The sequence below is a fragment of the Antennarius striatus genome, chromosome 10 (assembly GCF_040054535.1).
Source record: "Antennarius striatus isolate MH-2024 chromosome 10, ASM4005453v1, whole genome shotgun sequence".
Taxonomy (NCBI): Eukaryota; Metazoa; Chordata; class Actinopteri; order Lophiiformes; family Antennariidae; genus Antennarius; species Antennarius striatus.
In genome coordinates, this window is record NC_090785.1 from 8291276 (window position 1) to 8308476 (window position 17201).

Sequence of the window (17201 nt, forward strand, 5' to 3'; positions counted from 1 at the left end):
GATCAACACACTGTCATGCTTCCACGCTGAAACGTTAAACTTCATGGGGGTATACTTTATATAATCTCTGGTTCTAAGTTGATATCTTTTCCAAAGAACAGTCCAGATGAAACATTACCAGGAAACATAGTGACCATTGGGTGTAAATATCATTTATTTACAAGTCACATTTACAGACACCAAGGGGGCAAACAAGGAGGGTAAAAATCCATCACTACTGACCAATCGAAAGAAAAGAAAACACAAACCAAAGGGCTACGATAGCAGCTCCAGAGGGGCAACAGAGCGAACACAAACTGATGAAAAGTGAAGTGCTAAGCCACGAAGAAAAAGGGTTTAGTCGTGATACATTTTCAAAATGCAGCTCTTGATGACTCCCATGTATCTGTCCCACACAACCTGGTGTCTGAGGGGCAGAAAACAGAGAGCAAACTGTAAGTGAACGGAGCAAAGAGGTACTGTAAGTTTTACGATAAACTGTTGTGAAACCTGGGTGAAGAGAGTAAATGAGGCCATCTTTGTCCAATCAGTGTAATGGGGGGGCCTGTGTTTCTCTTTATGAATATCTCTTTGTGAATCATGTAGTGGTGCAGTGTTGTGTAAACCCTTAACTACATTCCAGGAGAAACAAGGTAACTACAGTTTAAGAAGAAAAATCAGGAGCGAGAAGGGTGACACCCACTGGCAGAACAGGAACATCAATATTAGAGATGATTTCTAACATGCAATTTAATGCTTGAGCAGATTGTAATGACTGGCCAACAGTATATCATTAATCTGTTACTGCTTGTATTTATAGAGCGGGCTGTCCCCTTGGGATTTGAAAAAACAAGGCAGAGTTGATATCACACTCAAAATTACAGCACAAGTACTCACTTGAATGTGTCGAGTATGTGTGCGGAGTTGGTGTAGTGAGTGAGGTAAAGTTTCATGTCTGCTGCTGTCCAGCGGTCTGAACGACACGGCTCGATGAACTAGGGGAGAAACGGGAGGAGAGGAGACGTTACGTCACACAGCTTTGAAGGCATCCCACGAGCTGGAGTTGGCCTCAGGAAAGCTGAAACACACCTTCTCCACAAGATCGATGAAGAAATCTCGGACGTCTTTTGTGTTTGTCAACTTTGAGGCAATGTTCACAAGGGCCCTAGAAAGATTCTACAGGAGGAGAAGCTGTTATTTCTTGTCACTTTGCAAGGTCTAGAACATTTTATTTTGTTACTCACCTTGAAATTTGCCTCCATCTCAGTGAAAGCTTTGGTTTTTCCTCTCAGAGCAGTACAGACCAGACTGGACAGAGAGGGGAGAATGGGGTAAAAAAAGAGAAAATAGAACCTGTTTCACATAAAAAGGAGGAAAAAAATGTGTTGCTTTTTCTTTGTTACCTTTTGTGCTGATCCAGCAGATCTTTGTCAGTAATCAAAATCTTTAGCTCTTTCAGGTCTTGTAAAAACTCTTTATCGAGATCAACATCCATGTCTTCCACCATGTTATCTACAAATAAGACATTGTCACATCACTTTAAAGGATATCCCTTAAACTTGTTGAATTATTTTGATGTTAGACAAAATCCACCCAACAAAAATTTTTACTCCACACTTGAATCACACAGGAATCACTCATGTGATTCCTGAAGGACCTCTGGTGGTCACAAGATCTCACTGAAGGAGGCAAAATTCTGTCACTTGTTAATAATAACCAGCATAAATATCACATCTCCAATTTTTGAGTGAGACATTTCTTTTATGCCATTTTTGAATTTTTTCTCAAATTCTTGGTTTTTTTTATATCAATGTTGATGATTTACCACTCGGTAAGCCTCAAACTAAACCAGTTCTACAGATCGATTTATGCCTTACGTAGAGGTTTTAAAATCAGAAACATGTCCATTACATATAAAGCACAAAAAATACAGCCAAAACCAACATGTGAAAATAGCTCACCAACAGCCCCAACGGTCCAGCTGTTGATAAGCTGCCCAGCACAGAACGCAAAGTCCTGGAAAGTGAGATACTGTAGCTTTCTTTTCCCCGTCTCAAAGCGATTGTTGGCAAAGAAAACAATGGCAGCATAATCTCTGAAATAATCAGAGGAGAAATCAATGGAACAAACAAGAAAAGACCACAAACGATCAGGATATTCATACTACAATTGTTTCGTACATGCTTGAATATCCCGAAAACTAATCTTTTGTGTTGTGTTGTTTTGTTCATAAGATAACAATACAAAGCCAGTATTAATGAATTATTAAATCTACAACACAAGAAGTCCGAACCAACACCAACTGAGGAAATAAACCACAAACAGGAGGGTTTCTTCTCAGTTTTACCTGGCAAGCTTGTCAGAGAGAAGAAAATGCTGACGAATGTTCTCCACCAGGGGTCCTTTCAGCTCTTCCACAACTTTGAAAACACGTTTGAAGTTGTCAAACTGAAATAACACCCATGAAATAAGAGTTTTAAAAAAAGGTTTTAAAAAAAGCCTCTGATAAAACCGTTACGTACGCACAAACAAGAGTACAACTTCATTCTCCCATTTTCTACAAGTCACATATACAATGTGACTTGTAGAAAACCTGCCTCAAAGAACTGCTGATCTGAACGTAAAACTAGATCATGAGACAATAAAAGATGTAAATTAAATAGACTATTTGCTTCTTAAACAAAATCAACATTAAGCAACTACAAGGAAGTTATTTTGTCAATATTACATTTATTTACCAATGTAAGGTGGAAAGTCAGATTATGACTCAGTGCAAATTGAAGGGGTTTCTCAAATAATAAAGACAAGTGTTTTTTAAAGTTGCAGATTCTTGAGAGGAATGACCATTTAAAAACTGACAACACAAATGAACTGTCAACGAGACTCACCTGCCGTCTGCAGCTCTTCAAAGTCACACCAGTCTTGGCACCGATGTCATCCAAATCTTTCTTGGTTCCTTTGGAAAGTTTCTTTCCCAGGACCTCACGGACAAACGAGTCATCGAAAGCATAGTATCTAAACAGGGAAACCCGCAGCAGGACAGGTAACTATTCATGAAAATTTATTGTCATACCATGTTCGTTTGTCTTGAGAAGCGAATGACCTAATTCAAGGAAAACGTAAAAGCTAGAAAACGACAGGAGCATAAAAAATGTTCAGACAGCTTCAGGTCAGACAGTGGAAACACATCAGATATCTGAAGGGCAACTCACTGGCTGCCCATGACGTCTACAGACATCAATTACGTTTTTCAACAGGGAGGTCTTGGGGAAGGTTTGGTGGAGTTTGTCAGTAAAAATCGGGCTTTCAAATATAGGTTATAGCATCATGAAGACTCATCCAGTTACAGAACAGAAGACGGTGAATCAGAGGAACATGGAGAAGGTGCAGCAGCTTAAAATGCAACACAGTTTGCGTATGTCAGAGCGCACACGTGAGTGAACAAGACATCGCTGTGAGCAAAGTATCTTGAGATCGGTAAAGAACAGAAAGAAAATAACGTTAAATGTCTGGAGCGTCAGAGAAATTCCAGCGGGAGAATATCAATGGGTACAAAACGCTGGCAGTGAATGAGTTAATGACAGTGTCTTTACTACCTCTCTATGAGGATGGCTTGTCGATGAGGTGGAATCTGGAACAGAAGCTGGTTGGCTAGTTTGGACGGGCAGTGCAGAAGACGCTCACACATCTGGAAAGTCCTGTACTGGTCCATGGTATCACTCAGTAGAACATCTGCACTCGCCTCACACTCCTCCATCACTCCTCCTTCCATCCGAACCTTTACAGCATCGCTTACTGTTGAATAAAGTCAGACAAGGTTAGTTCACTAGGTTGGTGAACCAAAAAAAGGAAAACAATAAACATACAAGCATGCAACTTCTTACGTTCTTAATATTTATACACATGACGAACCATTGTACTGTATGTAACTATAGGTAGAAAAACATTTTGAAAGCAATCTAAATGTAAAATTCTTAACATATATGCATTTCAAATTAAATCATAATAGATCATTTCTAAATCTGCATTTTCTCAGCTACACACTCCTAACAGTGTGCTGACTCTACATTTTCCTACTATGACCTAATAAATATTTTAAGTATAAATAGAAATATGCAGATTGTAATGCATTTAAATACAGTTGTATAGTGGTGGATCATCTGGCTGTGTCCTGGTTTTGTTTTTATTTTCTTTACCACCAAAATAAAATTTTAAAAAATTAAAATACAAAAAAAAACCTCTCCAAGAACCATCACCTTATGGTGGTGGAGAGGTTTGTGTGCCCTAAGGATCCTGGTACTCCTGGTTGGGTCAACCAAGGCAAACAGGTCTCAGGTGAAGGGCCAGACAAAGAATGGTTCAGAAGATCCCATGAAAAATCAGAAAGGGAAAAATGTGACCCTGCCCAGGGGAAGCCCAGGGCCCACGTCTGGAGCCAGGCCTGGACGGAGGGCCTGTCAGCGAGAGTCTCGTGGCCGGGTCTATCACGGTGCCCAGCCGGGCTCAGCCCGAAAAGGCAACGTGGCCTCTTCCCACCCCTGTGCACCCACCACCTGCAGGGCAGACCGATGGGGTCGGGTGTGCTGCCATATGGGTGGCAGTGACGACAGGGGGTCACGACAGACCAGACCCGGGCGGCAGAAGCTGGCTTTGGGGATGTGGAATGTCACCTCACTGGCAGGGAAGGAGCCGGAGCTTGTGTTGGAGGTGGAGCGTTACCACTTGGATGTGGTGGGGCTTACCTCCACGCACAGCCTTGGTTCTGGAACCAAACTCCTGGATAGGGGTTGGACCTTGTTCTACGCCGGAGTTGCGTGAGGCGCAGGGCAGGTGTGGGGATACTCACAAGACCCTGGCTGAGCGCCGCTATGTTGGAGTTTACCCCAGGGGATGAGAGGGTCGCCTCCCTACGTCTTATTAAAGCTGTTTGTGCGTACGCACCAAATATCAGTTCAGAGTATTCGGCTTTCTTGGGGTCCCTGAATGGGGTCCTTGATGGGATCCCTGCAGGGGACTCCATTGTTCTCCTGGGGTCTTCAATGCACACGTCAGCAATGATGGAGACACTTGGAGGGGCGTGATTGGGAGGAATGGTCTCCCTGATCTGAACCCAAGCGGTGTTATGTTGTTGGACTTCTGTGCTAGTCACGGATTGTTCATAACTAACACCATGTTCCAACACAAGGATGCTCATAAGTGTACCTGGTACCAGAGCACCCTGGGTCGGAGGTCAATGATTGATCTTGTGATCGTACCATCTGACCTTCGACCATGTGTTTTGGACACTCGGGTGAAGAGAGGGGCAGAGTTGTCAACTGATCACCACCTGGTGGTGAGTTGGGTCCATTGGCGGAGGAAACCTTTGGATAGACCTGGTAAGCCCAAACGAGTAGTGCGGGTGAACTGGGAACGTCTGGAGGAGGACTCGGTCCGCGAGGCCTTCAATTCACACCTCTGAAGGAGCTTCTCGTGCATGCCTGTGGAGGCTGGGGGCATTGAACCTGAATGGTCGATGTTCAAAGCTTCCATTGCTGAAGCTGCAGCTGAGAGCTGTGGTCTCAAGGTCTTGGGTGCGTCAAGGGGCGGTAGCCCTCGAACACCGTGGTGGACCCCGGTGGTCAGGGAAGCCGTCCGACTGAAGAAGGAGGCCTTCAGGGGCATGTACCCCAACTGACCCGTCCTCTGTTGCAGAGGCAGAGCTGGAGGATGATGGGGGATTCGAGTCAATCTCTCGGGGTGAAGTCACCGAGGTAGTTAAATAACTTCTCGGTGGCAAAGCCCCGGGGGTTGATGAGATTCGCCCGGAAATGCTGAAGGCTCTGGGTGTTGAGGGGCTGTCATGGATGACACGTCTCTTTAACATTGCGTGGAAGTCTGGGAAAGTGTCGAAAGAGTGGCAGACTGGGGTGGTGGTTCCTCTTTTTAAAAAGGGGGACCAGAGGGTGTGTGCCAACTACAGGGGCATCACACTCCTCAGCCTCCCTGGGAAAGTTTACTCAAAGGTGCTGGAAAAGAGGGTCCGGCTGACTGTCGAACCTCGGATTGAGGAGGAACAATGTGGGTTCCGTCCTGGTCGTGGAACACCAGACCAGCTTTTTACTCTCACAAGGATCCTAGAGGGGGCTTGGTAGTAGGCTGCGCTTTATCACCAATTCTGTTCGAAAGAACGGGAAGCGGTTGAAATGGGCTTTCTCAGGCGGATAGCTGGTGTCTCCCTTAGAGATAAGGTGAGAAACACCGCTGTTCACGAGGGACTCAGTAGAGCCGCGTGGAACGGAGTCAGCTGAGGTGGTTTGGGTATCTGGTGCGGATGCCTCTGGGACGCCTCCTTAGGGAGGTGTTTCTGGCACGTCCAGCTGGGAGGAGACCTCGGGGCAGACCCAGGACCAGGTGGAGGGATTATATCTCAACACTGGCCTGGGAACGCCTTGGGATCCCCCAGTCAGAGCTGGTGGATGTGGCCGGGGGAAAGGGAAGTTTGGGGCTCCCTGTTGAAGCTGCTGCCCCCACGACGCGATTCCGGATAAGCGGTGGAAGATTGATGGATGGATGGATGGATGGATTTTTTAAAAATTATTCTAAAATACCCGTGTATCCATCCAGCCAGAGCTGGTAAACCTCCTCATCCATGATGGTGGTGTTCCCCACAAACACGTCCAGCTCCACCGCCATCTGCGCGGAGACAGAATCACAACATGGGAAAGACGTTTTACAATTGTTCACCTCAAAGACCGGTCTATATATTATCTTTCACGTTAGCACGATTCAGCCAGTGTGACGTTACCTTATTCTGAGTCCAAACCCCTTTCCAACACGAAACGACAAAAACAAGGTATGGTGTAAACTTTACCGCTAAAACCTATCGTCCCTCCATGACGTCCTCTGTAACTTTAGCTTACTACCTGAAATGAAGGCTAATCTCCAATTACTGCTAAGTTGCAAAAGTAGCAGTGTCATCGACGATTTGATTTCCAACAAGAAGAAAAGATAAAGGACAAACGAACAAAAGGTATTCAAATGTAGACAGACACTTTCTATAAAACATCTCTGAATTGATAGCTTAAGTGTACCGTGGTGAGCGCTCAGTGTCAATACCAGCAGTCAAGCAGCACAAGCTTCCGCTTTAGTGACGTCAACGGAAGTGCTCCACGTCCACCACAATAAAGGTCGAGAAGCAGGTCTTTAATGTTTTTGTTCTTCTTTTTTTTTTGGTTGTTTTCTTTCGTGTGTGTGTTTTGTGTGTACTACTTTCTAGGTTGTTGTGTGTTTTATGAACATTATATAGTAAATAATTGTTTTTTGTTGTTTTGTTTTTGTTTGGGTTTTTTTTTTTTGGGGGGGGGGGTCTACTGTTTGTACAGTAGAACAACCCCACCCCTCTCCCCCCCAAGCAGCTCTGGAAACCTGCAAGAAATTACTTATCATAGAAAGTAGATGGGTGGATATTGCATGGATCAGAGGAATGTTCTAACAAAGAATGAAGTAGGCTTTTCCCCCCCAGTACCAATAAAAGTTGCAACAGAAAGTCAAGAACAGAAAGTCATGATATTAACATTGAATGATATTTTATTGTTTTGTATGCCACATGCACTGTTTATCTTATCATTTTACATCTCTTTTCATCATCTCTTTAAAAATTGAAAAAAAAAAAAATTATTGCTGCCATTTTCATCAGCACAATTCTTGATATTTCAGGATAATAGATTTCTGCCAAGTAATTTTCTTTGGAAGCCAATCCAAGGAAGTTGCAAATCTGGGACTATATGACTTTAAAGAAAACACATCATTACATTAATTGAACCCAAAACAAAATACACCAGAAGGTGTGTATCCACTGACATGGTTACACCCATCCTGTGAGGATGTGAATCGACCGTATACCTTATTATAGATTAATGACAGTACTGCAGAATTTAATATTATAACTACCCATCAATTGACACCAGAGTTCTCCTCTCTGCTATGGTGTGCTAGGGAGGCATTTTCAAGAAGAGAGACACGAAGCAGTTGGACAAACAAGTGAGGAGTGCTGTCTCTGTGGTTAGTGCTGAGCTGAGCTCCCTTGTGTCACTGACAAAGAGAAAGACCCTTATAAACTGCCATCCATCATGGACAATGGCCTTCACCCCCGGAGCACCACATTCACCAGACAGAGACACATGTTCAGCTGCAGAATGCTGTGTGTGTACTTTTACCCTCAGACTGTTCAATTCTTCCCAGTAGTGACAAGGTGGAATAGATGAGTGGATGCTCACTTGCATTCTCACTCTAACGTTGAAAGTGATATTTGTTTTGTATGCCACATGCACTGTTGATCTTATCATTTTACACTCACCTTATATTAACTAGACTAACAAATACTGGCTTCATTAAACATGCTTCGTTTTTAGTTGTGTTGCATTTCTTTTATTTCTTCATTTCTTTTTGTGCTATGTTCAATGCTTGATACAGATTAGACTTATTGTGTTCTAATATTTTTCATTATTAGTGTAAATTTCTCTTACATTCCATTTATTATTAATAATAATAATAATAATAATAATAATAAAATATCCAGCCATGGACAGTTCACAATGTTCCATCACAACAATGAACCTAAATATTGGCCGAAAAATAAGGAACAAAGATGGTAGATAAATGACACTGCCACCAATTTATAGCTAAGATAATGCAGATTGTGCGTTCTATTTCCACTACAGTTTAATAGTGACAATAACCTTGGTGACTGCTTTCTATTTTTAATGATTTTTTTTTACGTTTATGAGGCCGACAGATCGTCGTTCATGTGAACACCGCATCCATAAGCCAATGCACTTTGCTCTCTGCGTTTGTACAATCTGCTCTCTTTTCCTCCGGCGATTAATCTAAATAAATCCTTGCAAATCCCTCACCTCTCACTCCCTTTCTGTGTTTCTGCACATGTCCTTCAAAATCACAACGTAAGGGAAAACCACTCAGTCATCATGTCGTTTTGCACATCAACACTCTTCTTTCCTAACTTCACACGACACCCCGATTCTATTCCCAACCCCCCCCCCCCCACCCCCCCACCCCCCTACACCGTTAACACCCTACATTGTTATAGCCTCTGTGAAACAATGGAGGGGGAACAGAGTGCGGAAGGATGTGGCTGAATACCTCTGCATGGGAGGGGGTGGGGGGGAGTACTGTCACACTTTCCGCTAGTGCTCGTTTAAAAGAAACTAGTACAAATAGGCCAACCTAACTGTATTTTCAATAAAATTCATGAGAATGTGGGAATTTTTTTCTGTTGTTCAAATATTTTTTTAAGAAATAGATTTATTATAAATGGCTTCTTATTGCTTCCCAAATTCCTAAGAGAGTACTGAACAGATGTTCAGCCTCAATTCTCGTCATAATTTGAATGAGATGTCGGTTTAACCGAATCTCTGAGCTGGTCGATTCCATTTTGTCATTTACTACCATGCCATAAGTGGTCAGTGGTATGAGAAGAGTTTGCGGACAACCTTAAAAGAAACCGCAAATATTCCGGATTACCCTCAAATTGACGTGTGATGATCAGTATACAATGAGGACGGTGATATCCCAGGCATCCTTCAAAATAAAACACACAATATTAAGGAAAACACGTCTCTTGGCAAAAAATCACAAGTGTATATGTGTCATACAAATAAAAAATACATATGTAATCTAAATAAATTCTTACGTTTATTATATTTCTACTCATTTAATAAAACAAATCGTTGATAGTTTTATTTTGAAGTCTGTAAATATGTTCTTCCTGTTCAGATTTAGCTTCACGCGCAGCCTCTTGGCATTACAGTCGGGAAAGTGTCGGAGGCGGACGTTGTTGTGATGGCAGCCTGAGAGGAAGAACTGGGGGATGCATTTTATTTTCATAGACAACCAAGCTGGGCTGGGGTCGTTTTCTCCTTTTTTTTTTTTTTTTTTTAAATCTAGAGAATGAATGGTTTGTGAAACTCATCCTCCAGCCACACGAGGGACGACGTTCATTCAACCGTTAGCGAGAGCAGCACAGCCTGATGTCGAGATGCCTTCCACCAGGATGCTCACAGTTTGATGTTTGTGCGGTTTTTTGACCCACATTATTACATTATTCACATTTATCATTGGGTTCAGGCGCAGCGCCTTGAAGAGAGCCATCAAAATAAAGACATCTCTTGTTTCTGCTTCGCACTGGCCTCCGGTGCTGTCGTGATTGCACACACATGACATCTGGATGCAGATGAAGATGAGGACTTGAAGCCTATGAAGCATCCGGTCACATCTCAGCGTTTTTGATATAGTCTCAGGTACGTTTTATTTTTAGTGTAGATTTTCTTCTCTTTTTTTTATATAAAAATGGGTAGCGAAAGTGAGATAATAAACAGAGAACTGTCAAAGATGTCTGACGAGGATTTGCTGGCGTGTTCCAAAGAGGAGCTGGTGAATCGGCTGCGGAAAGAGGAGTCGGATAAAATGTCAGCTCTGATCCAGAGAGGACGGCTGATAAAGGAGGTAAACAAACAGCTGCAGGGACACCTCCTGGAAATCAGGGAGCTGAAAGTCATCAATCAGCGACTGCAGGAGGAAAACGTGGAGCTGCGGGATTTGTGCTGCTTCCTGGACGACGACCGACTCAAAGTGAAGAAGCTGGCCAGGGAATGGCAGCTTTTCGGCCATCATGCGGCCAAAGTGATGCGAGAGGACCTGGGTGGGTACTTGAAGAAGCTGGCAGATCTGGAGCGCATGCAGGACGGGCTGGTTAAGGAGAACATTGACCTGAAGGAGTTGTGCCTGGTTCTGGAGGAGGAGTGTGTCAGCAGGAGTGACTCCAGTCCTGGAGGGTCCAGCGAGCTCAACCTGCCCTGCATGGTGGTCCGGGATCTGGGGGACGGAAGCTCCAGTACAGGCAGCGTGGGGAGTCCAGACCAGCTTCACCTGGTGTGTTCACCTGATGATTGATGGCAGGTTCTTGTCTGCAGGGCTTCTGCGACCCAAATATGGAACCTAGAGAGTAAGGAGCGTTGTGACCCCCAGGCACAGAGGCTTTCTCAGCGGACAGGTGACTTCATATCAGAGCCTCCTGAATGCTGCAGAGAAATGTGTGCCTCTATGTTTTGACTGGACAAAGGCTCTCCCAAGTTCAAGATTTTACAAAGACATTTAATAGATGTTTGCTAGATTATTATGTACCTGAATTTTACAGTGTTTTTTGGAAGATTTCTTCTGTTTTTTGGGAAATTCCTCTTTTTCAGTGGTCTATTGAAAAAAAAAACTGACCAAAAAGTGGGTCGTATGTATAAATTTATCTCATGCACTGGACTAGCCTACACTGGTAGAAGCCTTTTTTCTATTGCACTGGACAGCATTATAATGAATCTTTAATTTCCAGATCATAAGATTCATTTCAATTCAGTTCAATCCAATGAGCCATATTTAGTCCACTGATTCCCAACAGCACTGAAATAAATTAGTTGTGGTAAAGAAAAATATGTAACAATTTGATACAGTATTTGCTTTTGCTAGATGCCCAATAATGTGTAATATTTCATGTACTCTCTTCCTCAGGATGGGATTGGAGTGCCAAATGTGCATGATGATTGTCATAATTTATGAAGGACTGTCAACCAGTATGATGTGACAGCACTTCAGGTTTACAGTGGGTGGGGCGGCTGTGCATAATGTACAAAAGCTAGAGCCATGGGCAGAGCCAGCACACCTATGAAGGTTTTGGATATATGTCCTTGGACTTCATTGATGAAATCAATAATTTATGTCATTTCTTTTTAATTCAACTGGAATTTCTCCATATCAAACTGAAAGGTCCACAAGTTTGAATGATTTCTACATTATATTCAAACCAAACTATTTAATGTCACTTTAATTTCACTTTTTTACTACATTGTTGTTGATGTTCAATTGGCATCTCACAGACTAGCCAAGGTTGGCAACCATTAGCCTTTCCTGGAACCCATGCTCTGTATTTACTAGGGATAATCTTAACGTTGACCCTTCTTTATCCTTTATCTGTATTAAATAGTGTTACTAACCGTTTTCAGTTTAAATCATAGATAATGCACATGGATTAGAGAACTTTATTGGGGGCTATGTTCATAGTGGATTGAAGAGCTTTAAATACAGTGGAGATGACACTTTGTGCTATTCTGTCTTTATGTGTTTGACTTTCAGAAAGAATCACTTCCATTTAAATGACACATAATTGAAGTACTGATTTCTGCATTTGTGGTCTGAACCAGATGCGGTTGATTGACATTCTATTAATGACTTAGAGACTTCACAGATATCTATCCATTTTATTTTTAGATCCCTATTAGCACAGTGTGGAGAGCTTAAGAGGGCAGCAATGCTTACTTACAGAGGTGCTTTGACAGCAGTATACACACAGATTTGTTTCTCTCTCATGCTCTCAGTCTGACTCTCATTCCATCTCTAACCTCATTTAGCAGAGCAATCCAATGCTCCCTGAGCCGTGTATGTATTAGCATGAGATTTGATTCATTTTTGGAAAATGGATGAACAGAGAACACAGTGTCCACAGCCATCGGTGGAGTTTGCCAGTACATATTGGAATCATTAAGCCTTAGTGGAAGCTGCAATTTGTGATTGTTTCTTTGATTAGTCTTTTAATGAAATGTCAAAAATGAAACATGCCGAATTGATTTACCAGATTGAAAAGTACTTTTTCTGTTTGTTTGCTTGTTTGTTTATTCTAACCAAAACAAAAACATTCAGAAAATGCAGAAAATAAAATCAGATTACATTCAATTATCATTTTCACTTGATCAAATACAAATGAATATCCTGTCCCTCAACAGGTCAATTATCTTATTTTGGTATTATTTTTCACTTTGTTCTACATTAATACTCCCGTTACTTTTTAACCTCCTTGAATCTATTTAATTAAGATGTTTTTCAGTAAAACTGGACTCTCCTTTTGTTTGTCACCATAACATCACACCATGACAGTATCAAACGTTTAGGAACCATAATCGTTTATTGTCTGTAAAATAATACAAAAGTAGACAAAAGCAAGGCACCGCCCCCCTAAGACAGATCATCTGACAGCTTGAAAACTACCAAAAATATATTACACTCTCAAAAATAAATATTTGATCAAACATTAACTCCTATGGCCCAGCCTTAGTGGTCAATAATTTGCATAGACAATATTAGAATTCTCACATGAAAAAAAATAAGGGCAATTTATTTATAGGTCTATTTCCCTTAGTTGAGGTTTATAAAGTGTTACCTTACAATGTTACATGACAGTGTAACAAGTCATTAAGTGCAAAAGTACACAAAATTGTTACTATTAGTACATTAATAGTTCTAAAATAGTACAATTATTTCTAGAAAGCTTGAATAATTCATAAGAGAATATTTTCTGCATGCAGTGCTTTCATATTAAACCCCAAATATTATATCTGACAGTTTTGAAATATAGACTTTTAAAACTATAAAGTGTAAAATTCATATCTTAATAATGCCGCTAACCTCCATGACAAGGAACAGTCAACTTTCTGAATAGATTAAATGAAATAAAGGCACAAATCTAATCTTGAAATGCTTATCACAACAATTGCATTCATTTTGGTCATTTTTACCAGCCATCAACCTTGTCATACACATTCTGACTTAAGTAAAACTGAATATTAGTGTTTCAATGCGTATCACAGAGTGAGGATGGTTGGTGAGTGCAGGGAGTGATCTGATTGGTCCCCGCTGCTGCTGCTGCGGCGATGAGCTATACCACAGGACTCTCGGGCATGAGATTGTGGAGCACTTCCCTGCTGTGATGTAGCACTGGATGTGGTGGAGGGATTAGTGTCCATTGGGGCAGAAGGGTAGGTGAAAACCATACTAGAAGTGAAGGCCGTCAGGGAGGGAGTGGAAGTCAGAACTGGGGTGTGGAGGGACTCTGATTCAGTGACAGCTGCTGAGGAAAATGATGTCACAGACTTGCTAGGGATAGTTATCTTCGGTTTGGGCTTATCCATCTTCATTGGTGGCTTTGAACATCCAGGTTTACCAGAGTCCTTCGGCTCCATTTTGATGCCTTCCACGGAGGAGACGGACGGATTTGGGTCAGAATCTGATTCAGAATCCTCTATTTTACAAATGGGACGGTGAGCCTCCAGGACCAGCTCAAGCTTGTCTTTTTCCTTTTGTAATTCAGCTATTTCCTTCTGTAGATGGGACTTTTCATCCTCCAGCTCATCAGTCTCCTACATTATGGGAAAGCACAGAAAGACACAGATATACGGTATGTAAATTGTCACTTGCTTAAATGGAACCAGTAACTTGTATTTCAGTCATGGATTTTTGATATTTGTGTAACATTCACTCACTTTTTGCAATGTGTCTGTCAACTCCCGACGGCGATTACGACATTTTGCTGCTGCCAGTTTATTCCGCTCCCTTCTTACTCGACGTCTCTCCATCTCCTCGTGTGATAGCTTTGATAAAACAGATGTAAACATATTAAAGGAGTGAACTTTACACAGTTAGACAGAGTCTAAATCCCATTTAATATTAAATGTTATATTGCGAAAACCATTTGATTTCAGAAGACATTTCAAAATGTCAAATGTAGAAATGTTGGGATCCCACCACATGCAGCATGAGACATGACAAACAGCACGTGTCTGCAGTGAGTCATCACAGTCTTGGCAGCTGAACGACATTGACATGTCTGAGCTTTTGTGCCTTTGTAACACCCTAATTTTGACTTCATCCAGTAAATAACTGCCATTCATCCAAAGTTTCCCGCCCTTTCAGGATAATGAGTCATAGTCAGGCACTAGCAGTGACTCAGGTCTGAGTCACAGAAAATGACTCGCCCCTATGAGTCACATGACAGTTCACTTCCTGTATCATGCTGGTACAACTCAAAGAGCAAACTGCGACTGGGATATGTGCCAACATGTGTGACTGGTGAAACCAACTCTGGAGTACTGACAAATATGAAGGTGGTTCAAAAAGTACTATATTTAATTGCGTCACTTCTACATCTTTGCTATCTTGTTTTGACTTGAAAGACTGCTTTGATAACAAAGAGCAGACATTTTCAAACACTGTGTCAAAGGTGGGGGAATATTGACTGAAACATAATCTGAGAATATAAGCCGCGCAAGGTTACCTTTGGAAAGTCAAAGTTCTGTTTTCTTATAATATAGAATTTCAAAATCTAATTAAATAAGGCATTAAACAACATAGCCAAACACTCTTTTTTAGGATCATCCTCTTCTCTAAAAGGATTCATTTTATGTATGAGTATAAAGGAAATGACTGCACTGTGTCATAGAGTATTAAAGGATATTACTCAGAAATGTTTGAGTGGCTATTCACACCTCACTACCCTCTAGGGAAAATTTGAATCCCAAGAATTTTTTGTCTTCACCTATGACAAGTCTCTCTTTTTTTTTTTTTCAAGCTGGAGAAATGTAACAAAACCACAATAACCAGCTTCTCTCAAAACCTTTTGGGACCAAATATTGTCATACATTTTCAAAGAATTAAGGACAACTATCTTACATGGTCTTCATTTCGGTGCCTTGTTGAACCAGAAGTGTTTGCTGCTGCTCTTATGACCCCACGTCTGAGAAGATGGGAATGGGAAGGCTGTGGTCCCAGTGGCCGGGCCCCTGACATGGTTGGATAAGGAGGTACTGGAGACTGTGAAGGGCCCGGTGCATGCATGAGGGAGGGCTGGACCAGCCACTGCAGGTCTTGATTTGTTGTGATGGCATTGAGGCTTGGTACAAATTGACTGCTTCCAGCCATTGTAAATTTCTGGAAAAAATGTAATAAAATAAAATGTGAATAAAGTTAGTGCACAAGTTTTCCAACAGGGGATCTAAATCGAACAAAAATACATACTTTCTGTAGTGAAAGTGCAAAGCAAAGTTAATTATAATTAAATTACGAAATAACTTGTTTTTACATAGACAGAATAATAACTTAATATAATAGATATATAATTATCTGTAGCCGGCTTTAGTGACAGCAGCACACCTACCTGCTCCTGTTGCGTGGTTGAAGTGCTGGTGCTCGCTAGCGACACAGAGTTTGAGCCGGAGACGCTACCAGTGTACGCCGGGTTGCCTCCTCCTTGATTACCAAAGTTTCGATACATCCTCTCTGTTATAAAGACGACAAAACAGGATCCAGATGGTTTTATAAAGGCCTCGGCTCTCACAAATTACTATGGGATTGAGTCCCAATTCAAAGTAAACCCACCTTATTGCGGTAAATCGGTAGAGTCCAAGCGGTCGTGTTGTGAAGGGGGATCCAAGAAGAATATATTTCGTCGGTTTTTTCCAAGATGGTCTAACACGTCGAAAAACAACTTTCAGTGGATCCGTTTGTGTTTAGTCATAGATCTAGAAGTCAAAGTCTGGCAATGATTGTGAGGTTGTAAACTCTTAAAGCGGCACTAAATGTTTTCCACGCCCCTCCACAGTTACGGGAAATAGTGTTGTCTGGAATCTCTCACGAACCTCCTCGCGTCGTGACGTCATTGCCCATATTTGGTGAGTTTCCTCCAGAGAGTAACAGGGATTCCTCAGGCAAAAAAAAAAAAAAAAAAGACTATCCAGGAGTTGTTTTTCTCGTTCCAATATTATTCAGTCTACGACAACAGCCTCGGTAATCTGCTGCCGTGTGTTCAATATCATTAATATGAGTCGACTCATTTTAGAATTATATTTGTTGTACAAAAATCTACGTGGATGACATAAAAGGGGAATTGAAATTGAACGTTGCCGTGACGTTTTCATTTAATTTTAATATTTTCTACATGATAAGAATATTACTATACAGTATGTTAGCATTACAATTTAAACAGACTTACAGACTGGATTCATAAAGCTGAGTGGACAGAGTTCATTACAGTTAAAAAAAAAAGAAAGAAATACAGGACATGCACATTATATCAGTGAAATTTGTACTGTCAGTATAAGGTAGAAAGTATTACTACTAAGTTAATATGTCAAAGTACAATGAACTTAATCACATCCAGCTTCAAAGCGGTGATGTACTGTATTATGATTGCGTGTGTTCCTCCATCAATCCGTTAGTCCACCTAGAAAGATGAAACAAAAAACACATTACTCGGGCGGCAAAGGGGATGAAAATGAGATGATGACCTTGATCTTGAGAAAACTAGGTCAAGGTCAAATTTCAACTTTTGTACACTCAGGAACCGGATAAGATAG

At 41.6% G+C, this 17201-nt stretch overlaps 3 protein-coding genes across 5 annotated transcripts; 1 reads left to right on the plus strand and 2 right to left on the minus strand.

Moving 5' to 3' along the window:
- Positions 1 to 107: 107 nt before the first annotated feature.
- fibpa (fibroblast growth factor (acidic) intracellular binding protein a) lies at positions 108 to 7096 on the minus strand. Of its 2 annotated transcripts, none has more exons than XM_068325374.1 (11): positions 7050 to 7096; positions 6567 to 6651; positions 3576 to 3774; positions 2868 to 2994; positions 2327 to 2427; positions 1941 to 2074; positions 1383 to 1491; positions 1224 to 1287; positions 1069 to 1155; positions 877 to 974; positions 108 to 406 (listed from the first exon to the last, which is right to left on the minus strand). In XM_068325374.1, the coding sequence occupies exons 2-11, from the start codon at positions 6649 to 6651 to the stop codon at positions 337 to 339; spliced, it is 1074 nt and encodes a 357-aa protein (XP_068181475.1). In that variant the 5' UTR covers positions 7050 to 7096; the 3' UTR covers positions 108 to 336. The 2 variants fall into 2 exon arrangements, with proteins under 2 accessions (XP_068181475.1, XP_068181474.1); XM_068325373.1 differs by having other exon boundaries at positions 6764 to 7089.
- Positions 7097 to 9800: 2704 nt separating this feature from the next.
- Positions 9801 to 12818, plus strand: ccdc85b (coiled-coil domain containing 85B). 2 transcript variants are annotated; one of them, XM_068325871.1, is made up of 2 exons: positions 9801 to 10274; positions 10400 to 12818. In XM_068325871.1, the coding sequence occupies exon 2, from the start codon at positions 10441 to 10443 to the stop codon at positions 10924 to 10926; it is 486 nt and encodes a 161-aa protein (XP_068181972.1). In that variant the 5' UTR covers positions 9801 to 10274; positions 10400 to 10440; the 3' UTR covers positions 10927 to 12818. The 2 variants fall into 2 exon arrangements, with proteins under 2 accessions (XP_068181972.1, XP_068181971.1); XM_068325870.1 differs by having other exon boundaries at positions 9801 to 12818.
- A 138-nt stretch (positions 12819 to 12956) lies between these two features.
- On the minus strand, positions 12957 to 16393 carry fosl1a (FOS like 1, AP-1 transcription factor subunit a). The gene is made up of 5 exons (XM_068325869.1): positions 16225 to 16393; positions 16004 to 16125; positions 15520 to 15777; positions 14334 to 14441; positions 12957 to 14210 (listed from the first exon to the last, which is right to left on the minus strand). The coding sequence occupies exons 2-5, from the start codon at positions 16118 to 16120 to the stop codon at positions 13656 to 13658; spliced, it is 1038 nt and encodes a 345-aa protein (XP_068181970.1). The 5' UTR covers positions 16121 to 16125; positions 16225 to 16393; the 3' UTR covers positions 12957 to 13655.
- Positions 16394 to 17201: the final 808 nt, after the last annotated feature.